Genomic DNA, 9,430 nt, shown 5'->3' on the forward strand with positions numbered 1-9,430 from the left:
GACAGCAACTCCTACTGAATCATTAAATCCTGCTGGAGCTTAAGGTATTCGTTGGATAGGTCCCATCTGGCCCTGACCTGGCTTGACCCTACTTAATTTATGAGCTCTGATGGGATTGCTGCTGCCCAGGAATGACACTGTAGTAAGTAACTGACTGCGCTCTTAGACCATTGCCTTACTCTCCCCTTGTAAAAGTATTCTGTGTTGTGGTACATAATTAGTAATGAATGTTACTGAGGTGGATTTAGAGTACAATCAGTGGAAATCTGGTTTAGTTCCACAAGACCCCTAAAACATCATCACTGTAAAGGAGATCAGGATCTGCCTCATGTTTTAGCAGACTGGTTCTGGCTGTGGTTGCAAGCACTTTGTTTTTGGAAGGCATTGAATGCTAAGAATCTAATGCAAGAAGACTATACAAATTTTAATGAATCAGGCCCTTGAGGTTTACTTTTCTCCCATTATTTTTGGAATGCAAAATACATAGTTAAATTAGATAATTCCTCAGTATCATCCAGTTATAAATCTTAATATCTATAAAAGCCCCACATGAAACAAGAGTTCTACATGACAAGCACAAAAGGATTTGTGCCTGACTTTCTTTTAATCCAACATAAACAGAAGAATAATTCAATCAATCGGTTCAAACAAGTTCTACACCAAAAAATAAAAACTGCTAGCCTAGAATGATAAATGGGGCTTTGAATACCATGTCATCTATGACTTTAGGAAAAAAAAAATCTAAGACAGTGAGGAAAAGTAAGCACAACAGAACACAGTATTAATTCAAGAAGCCCTAAATCTTGTACCAATATTTAAAATAAGAAACTTTTCATGTAAGGAAAAAAATTACATAAGAGAAGAAACAGCAATTTGCTCACAAAATGGATATTACAGTTACACTAACATAAAATAGATTCCTAATAAGCACTTTTGCAGATGTTATTTCTGTTCAGATCTCATATTGATTCAAATAACCTTTGCAATAATTAGCTGTAGCTCAGAAAAGATAAACAAATCATGAAAATATACAATTGTTCTGGACAAAAGATAGAGAGCACTTCAGTGTTTCTAGCCCTGATCTCCAATTTGCTTATTATTAGAGAAGACAGGAGTAAATACAAAAGCTGGCTATTTCAGCCAGGCAATAGCTAATGCCAAGAAGAGAATGCGCATTCAAAGCTGTCCCAACTTGCTGCCTAATGAGTAGCAATTAATCCATCTTATTGTATTTCAAAATGCTGAAGACTCCATTCACATCAAAGGGAATTTTTCAAGGCTTTTATCGTTGTTCATTTAAAAAGTATAGAGCTATCTTTAGCATTTTATAATTGACAACAATATTTTCTTTTTATCCCTCAATGCAGAATGTAGAATAATGGATTTTAAAACATGTAATACGTGTGAACTGTAGGCATTTTAATGTTTCTCTTTGTCTCTGTCTAATTAATCCTGCACTGTGAAAAGATATCTGAGATGAAAGTCTAAGATAGATGTATAACCTGCTGTGAAGACCTTTACTCTCTATTTATGCACAACTTCCAATCCAGCTTTTCTCCTGAATGGACAGAGGTGACTTTAGCTCCCTGTTAGTGCAAAGGTGGGAAATGCTGCAACCTAACACTATGGACTGGTGTATTTGACACAGAAATACAACATTAGAGCATAAAAATTCTGCTTTGCCTCCTCCAGTCTCTGCATGAGAGGAAATGTCATGAAGAGGAGCTGCCATTCAGATCTGTCTCCAAGGACAGTTTATCTCAGCCTCTCTTTCCATTTTCATAACAGGAAATTTTTTAACTTCAGGAAAATATTAATAACCTCAAAAAATTAAGAGTAAATCTCTCAAATAGGAGGATTTTCCTGCTGTAAAAAGAATTAAAATGTGTAATGGCCCTGGAAGGGCTGATGAGACATTCAGACACACATTGTGTGCTCTTGAAATGCAGCAATAGCGTTTATGGGTGAAACTTCTCTTTCTTGCAAGCTAAGGATCCACCTGTCTAGAGCGACTGTAGGCACTTATCAAAGAAACGGGTCTCTGCTGGATGAAGCAGACCTTGTGGCATGCAGGTGAGATTTCAATCTATTAGGTAAGCTTCAGTAATACTTTATCCAATGCCATGGGTGCAGATAGCTCTGAAATCCTTCCATCCATTTGGATTTTTGCTGAAGAAGGCCAACAAAAGAAGACTCGTCCAAGACCTCTCCTTGCTATGTGCAGGATTCAGACCAAGGCACAACGGAAAGATCTCTTGGTATAAAATAAACTCAGCAGGTACTTGGGGAACAGGAGTTGTTTGTTATACCCTTCATCAAAATAAGAGACCAGGGACTGAGGTCAACAGGACAGATGGGCCACATCCCCACAGAACACCACGAAAAGGCATTCTGAAGAAAGCTGCTAGCAATGCACATCAGCTGGGGGGCAAGAGCCTCGCCTCATGCCCTGGCAATCCTCAAGAGCTTGCCTGTGATTATTTCAGCTAAAGTGGTGCTGGCACACGGGGAGCGATCAGCTTCTCTACAATATACCCTGCTTCATGTGCATGTGGGAGGTGTGCAGAGAAGATGTCTGCTGCCAAAGAGGAAGAAACACAGGAGATGGAGATGGCCTTGGGTCAGAGCTGACCGAACTTGTAGCCATGGACTGGCGTGAAGGACCTCTGCATTAATTCACAAGGTGCTTTCCCCTCACGCTGTAGATGGGAAACTTGACATTAGATGCAAGTGTTTTCGTTAAGTAGTAACTTACTGCTCCCCTGGATGCCACCAATCAGAGGTTTTACAGAGTAATTGCAAGTGTCAGCTCACTGTTAGCAGGGCAAGACTGGCCCAAGTCAGAAGCAGTGCTTCCCTTGGCTATCTTCTTCTTGGTCATACCTTCAGCAGAAAAAAAAAACCCACTCCAGAGGTAGAGCAAGAGCCCATCATCTTCCCAAGGAGGCTGATGGGGCAGTCCAGGCTGCTGAAAAAATAGCTCCTGTTGAAACGGTGGGAATGCAGATGCCAAAACGCATTCACCTTGTCTTCTTTTGACATCAGTGATGTCCTCATGCAGTTTGCAAAGGACCATATAGATGGCTCAATGCAGGATTAAGAAAAATGGGCAATAGCACTACCAAAATGTCTGGAGTAGTGAGGTTCCATCTCCAGTCCAAAATCAGCAGCTTCTCTCACTTCCAGGGAGTAATTGCAGGTCCCCAGCAGAAAAAGTAAGGGCTCTCTTTCTCATAAAGGCAGCTCCATTACGGCACCTTCTTGCATCGAAGTTTCATCTCTTCCATGAGGGGAGAAAAAGGTTTGTGGGAGGCTGTGACTTCTCTGGAAGGGGTCTGTGCCAGGGAGGGCAGATGTTGTGCCATGCCACCTTGTTTGCAGAAACCAAGAATAGCAGGAAAAAGAAGTAGATGAGGAGAGGCTGACTCCTCTGCCTTTCCTGGGCATCCCCACAGGTTGTGGGCCACGGAGGAGTCACCAATTGTGTCGAGGCTCCTGGGGGAGCTAAATCCTGTGGGCAGGGGCAGGAGGAGCAGCCTGGAACCTACTGGCCAGCAAGACCTGCTGTGGAAGGTCTGGGGCAGCTTTTGCCATCAGTGACGCCTGCAGGGAGCCAGGGATGAGCAAACGACTTGCCACCAGTGTGCCCTGTGTACATGCCTCACCATGTAGTTGTAGAAAGTCGAAGCAAATGCCCCCACAGAGTGTCAGGACCATGGAGGTAGGAGATTCTTCCTGAAGCAATCAGTTCCTTACACCAAAATGGCAGCTCCCTCACTTTCTACTCATCTCTGGGGGAGCTGCAACCCACTGACCCGTGGGAAAGGGCAACAAGGTCTGAAGTCCTTACAAAATATTTTGTTGCCCTAACAGATCTTTTCTTCTTCAGGTGACTCCTTAAAATGAAAAATCCCTCTGGATCTCCATTTACTACAAATGGCATCTAGGCTAGAGGTCTCAAATGTTACAAGGGTTTAACTAGCTTCTTTCTTTTTTGGAAAGCTGAAAGCTTCAGTAAAAATTGGACAGCAGGTGCAGTACTGAAAAATATTTTTTGCTTTATAAGTGTCTTCATAATTTAAGGTATTTTGGGCATTCAGAGAGGGAAGTATTTTAGAACAGTAAATGCAATATTTTTGTTAGGCACCTAGGCCTGTATTTTGGTATTTAAGTGGGTTTCCTGATTTCTGTAGCCCTGATCACTCACCAGTCCTATAAAACTCCTTGAGAGGTGCTACCACTGAGCACCTCTGCAAGTAAAGCCACCTATTTACATACTTAATTTTAGGCATCAAGGATTGACAATTTGAGCTTAAAATGCTACATATCTCTGTATTATTGCACCCTCGGTTAAAAAGCAGCATGTTTAAGTTGTCTTAGTTGTTCTTCACAAACCCCAACTGCTCAGCCAGTGCAGCTAAAAAGCCAGCCACCAACAGCCATACAAGCTTGCCAGCATGCTGCCCACTGCAGACGAAAACCCCAGTGCTTCTGTCAAGGAGGCCTGTTACAAAGCCAGGCTGTTATCGATATGCTGCAGTTCCAGGATCGTGGTAAGCATCCGCAGTGCTCACCACCTAGTACTGTGAAATTACTTTCTGAAACATTTTGCTTTTCAGCTAGAACAAAACCATGATTTGTTCTTATCTGGGAAAAAAAAAAATCAATGAAAAGAAAAAAAGGAGAGAAGTAAAAGATTTACAAGTTCCTTCACTTTTTTATTAAAAAGAAAAAAATTGAACAGCAAAAACTGCAAAACCTCCTCTTCCACTTTTAAATAATGTGAAAACAAAACAAAAAGGGTCCCAAGATCTCTGCTGGAAAACTTGAAAAAACAAGCAATCCAAGAAATCCCTATTAAGCATTTCCAAGTTTCTTTTTAGCTATAGAATATATTTTATAGAAAGCGGGGAAAACGGGGACATGTACAATTCATCACATCAGATTAAGTAAACATACTTAATATTCCCTGAACAGGATTCTGACTGAGGCTCTCCAAAGATTAAATGTCAATATTTTACTTTAAAAAATAAAACTTCAGGGAATCTTGTAAACAGTATGTAACTCGAGGTGAAACTAGATTGTACTCTAAAAACACCTCATAGTTAGAGCAATCTTGATAAACTGTGCTCTCTGGCAGTTGGAATAAATGATCTATTTTAAGTATTCTTGATAGCATTTCAAAAGCACAGACAAAAAACATTTGGGAATTGAAAACCAATTACCCTTATTACCCCTCTGGAAAAAAAAAAAAAAAAAAAAAAAAAAGTATCTACACAACTGCATAAAAATCCTGTGTAGTTAAATAACAACCAACTGTTAAAAAAAAAAATTAATGTGTTAAAAACCAGGTTTAAGTGCTGAGCTGTTACAAAGAGTAGTTCACTTTTCATTTGGACAGTGTTAAAACAACGTTTTTAATGTGGATGCTAGTGCAGAAACCAGAGATTAAACACAAAGAGACGCAGACAGCTACCACATGCAGGAAAAGGAGGTTACAGGCACGGCAGCACCCGTCACCGCAGGGAGGAGGAGAGGACAGGCATAGCAACCACAAGCCCAAAAGCAGAAAAGCGCATACCTTCAGCTTGGAATGAAAATCACGAGATTTCCTTCTGGCAAGAACCTGAATGTGACTAGACACCTGCAGGGTAGGGGAAGGGAGGAAACAAAGGAAAAGCCTGTAACCATGGAGATGAAAAGCCCCCTACAACTGGGCAAGCCAAACGTACCTTAATGGCGGCTTGAATTTCTCGAACTTTCTTTCTTGCTAAGACCTGTATGTGACTAGACACCTACATTGTTCAGGTTTATAGGGAAAAAAAAAACAACAAACAAAAGAAAAAACAAAAAGCAAATCAAACTTTAAATGTTTATTTTTTCTTTAAAAAAAAAATCAAAACAAAAAAAAAAAGAAACTTTTCCGAGGGGAGGAAGTTATTTGCATCTTCAGTAAGCTCTGCTGTTAAAGATACCGCATTCCCAGCCAGATACCAAGCTCTTAGCACCAAGGCTTAACAATACAGGTCATCACTGCAGTGACTTAAGGGGGAGGGGAGTAAAAAGTAACCCACCAGGTTGCACCTTCAGCTACAAGACAGAAGACAGTTTGCAGCTGGACGTAGCCCACGTAAGTGCTTTGGTACCGATCCCATGTGCGGCCAGGCCCTGTGCTCTGGCATGGGGAGCTGACAGGACTTCTACCCCATCTGCACAGAATGCAGATGCCCACTCTGACTATTTGCCACTAGGCTCGAGACATAACTTGGCATGAAGAAGTTTTATCCATTATTTATTGTGCTCTGCTGCTCCAGTGAGGAGCCTCAGGCTGCATTTTGACCCCGATGAAATGTTTTAAATGCTGGCACAAACAATACTGGCACAATCATAGGTCCCTGAACCTTCGATGTCTTCCTCATTAATCTTAGCATCAAGTCTGTCCACAAAACACTCACGGAAGTGTGGACCAGTGACATGACATCAGCTTGAGTGATATCCAGGTTTGGCACATCATTCTTACATTTTGGTAACAAATTTTTGTAAACCCAGTTCTTCACCGGACCGGTTTTTGGTCACAGCTTGTTGCCTGTGTAGTGAAAAGTCTGGGTCCAGGTTCACATTCCTGTTTGCTGAGGCATGTAGTGAAGTCCATGCTATGATGATGAGGGTACCCATCACCAATGGTGCTGCCCAGCACTGCTCGGCAGCGCTCGCCATCCTACAGCCCTCTGTGTGAAGGTTCAAAACCTGCACTGATGGTACAACCCACTAAAGAGAAATCTCTTACTCTTGTTTGAGCCAAGGCATAAGACATCAGGTGGTGTACATTTTTCCTAAACTAGGTACAATTCCTATCTGGGAAAGAACAAAGTAAAAGAAAAGGAAAAACAAAGCTTGATTTCTTCCTTCTATAAGACTTTCACAACAATATTATCAAAAGGCCTGTATTTTCAGTAGGGGAACAAACAGTAATGCATAAACGAGCATAGCTCCTGAAGGCCACCTTCAGAGACCTCTGTGGGAAGCAGCTCAGGAAACAGTTTGCAGTAATTCAGAGTTATACTATTGCTTACTAAGCAATTTTGTAGTCAAACACATAGACCAAGTTCCCACATGTCCATTTGTTTTGCTTTCAGTGGGTATTAGTGGTGTTAAAGGTTATACAAAAAGCACAATCATAATGTTTAATTGCTCAGTTGAAAGTCAAAAGTAACAACAATCAAACTTTTCTAAACACTCGGTCTAAAGTGATTTATGAACTGCTACAGAGGGAATCACAGAGGTACAGAGGCAGAATATTGCCACACGTACGCCACCACAGTCTTCTCAGTTTCACTGCAGCAATACCAGCACATGCTGGCCAAGGATCTAGCTCCAAGATCTGCATTTTGCCTCCTGATGCAATTATAAGAGTCCAGTGTAACCCCCAACTCTTGGAGCTCACATGGGCATAGCAGTGCAGAACCTGGAACTTAGCTTTCGTTTGAGATTTCTTTGCCAATATTCCGTTTGTACCTTCTTCACATGCTGTGGTTTGTCTCCTTTCTCATGTCTTTTTTCATCCCTTGTACATGCTTTCTTCTTAACTGACAAGGGAAGCTACCCTGGGCAAACTATTCCCCATTTCAGTGCTTTAAATCCAAGTGCTGGCAGCAGGCCACCTTTGTGTGTGCCGACTCAGCGTCACCTTTCCCGGCGCGGCAGCCCAGGCGTAGCACGCGCTGCAGGAGCCTCCCTGCCCCGCCTTCCCCTCGGACCCCGCACCTGCCGCTGGGGAAGGCAGGGGACCCGGCCACCGCCAGGCCTTTTGGAACAGCCCGAGGGTTTGGTAGCTGCCACAAACTACACAGAGCGTGTGCCTTCTGTGAGGCGGCTGATCACCATGGATATATAAATTAAAGAATTTAGTCATGTGAGGTAAGTTAATGGTTATATGATAATCATCTGAAAGAGACTTAAGACTGGTTAGAGGTTTATTCTGACTCTTTGATGAACGTAATCTTACTGTGGCCACAGACCAGGGGCCTGAAGGCTCTTGGGAGAACTTTAAAATTATTTTTACATCCTGTAGCCAAGTACTGTCCATAAGTTGACAGCATGGTTACGATCAATCCCGTTAGAAAGGACTTTTTATTTATTTACTTCTCACGTGCAAGGATCATAACCTCTATTATATAGGCAAATTGGCTGGACTTTTAGAAGTTCCATTATGCACCACCTCAAAATAATCAATGTATTCTGTAATTGTCCTTACACAGAAACAAGGCACAATGCTTTATGTTTCTGCTTCAACTTTTGAACATGTTTCCACCCCGCTATGGGGGATAATAGCTTCATGGACACATAGGTTAATAAAAAATGCATTGTTGAACTGCCATTGAAATGATGCACAACATAAAACCCCCAAAGTTTTAAACAGTTTCTAAACAGTATGTGTTCAATCTGAACAGTGAAGTCAATACATCATCTCATCAGAGCTGAAGCACAGACAGCCACTGCAGCCAAAAATGCCATGATTTGTCATTCACTGACATGCATACTTCCCCACTGTGTTATTTTACCTGCTTCCTTGTCCGTGTCTTCCCTGTTCTAAGTTTGATGTATCTGGCTATCAATTCATTCCTGCCTGAAACAAAGAAAAATTCATGATAAGGGACAAGCGGCATCACATTGATAAACACCATCAAAATTATTTACACATATGAGCTCCGTCCATATGAGGCTTATGTTTTCTTACAGCACCTTCATTCACTTTTCCTTTGCAATCTATCAGTTTTTCTCATCTTTCACCAGTATTTCTCTTCCCTCTCCTTGACAGACATTGTATGTGCCACGTGAACCATGCAGAGTGCTTTCTCAGTGAAGTCCTGCAGCTCGTTGCAGGCAGAGGGTACCTCCTTGGCCAGCAGTGGTGCCCAGGATGATCTCTCGCTGGAGAATCTGCCTGTGCTCAGGGCTGGCACAAGGTGTGGGTTCTTCTGGTTTTGCATCTGACTGCACCAGGTTGTGTTTGCCCCTCTGGGCCCCTGTTCTTGAGAAGGTCATGTGCCAGCTAAGCCAAAGCACCAATCACCCAGATATTACAGTTTCAAATAAGCTTTTCTCCAAGTTTCAGTTCTACAAGGAGGACAGCAAAATCTATACTTCCTGCCACGAAGCACTTTGTCTTCTCCACTGACAAAAATCATCATCCCAGTTCAGCAGATTATCAATCACACCCTTAACTCTATGCATGAGAGTGGTCACCCTGTGGTGTCTAAGTTCCTGCTGCAGTGGGGCTGATCAACACTGTGGTTTGTTATTCAGAGCTCTATGTGTCGTGGAAATTTATAGCCCTTCCAAGTTTCTAAAATGGCTATTTGACTCTTCTTCAGTCGCACATTATGCTACCTACAGAAACTCACATTTTTCTAAATAATTTCCTTCCTAA

General features: G+C 42.0%; 1 protein-coding gene across 1 annotated transcript in view; it reads right to left on the reverse strand.

Moving 5' to 3' along the window:
- The window catches only part of LOC103773825 (transcriptional enhancer factor TEF-1-like), a gene marked incomplete at its 3' end in the record, with an annotated part of 27,182 nt that extends 18,137 nt beyond the window's left edge, over positions 1–9,045 (reverse strand). Inside the window, exons 1-4 of the mRNA XM_008941206.1 lie at positions 8,895–9,045; positions 8,562–8,626; positions 5,733–5,795; positions 5,582–5,644 (exon numbers count right to left, since the gene is read on the reverse strand). Of these exons, the coding sequence (XP_008939454.1) occupies positions 5,582–5,644; positions 5,733–5,795; positions 8,562–8,626; positions 8,895–9,045 (342 nt within the window). The remainder of the gene's footprint in view (positions 1–5,581; positions 5,645–5,732; positions 5,796–8,561; positions 8,627–8,894) is intronic.
- Between the last annotated feature and the right edge of the window lie 385 nt (positions 9,046–9,430).

Source organism: Merops nubicus, unplaced genomic scaffold (assembly GCF_000691845.1).
Source record: "Merops nubicus isolate BGI_N331 unplaced genomic scaffold, ASM69184v1 scaffold50415, whole genome shotgun sequence".
Lineage (NCBI taxonomy): Eukaryota > Metazoa > Chordata > Aves > Coraciiformes > Meropidae > Merops > Merops nubicus.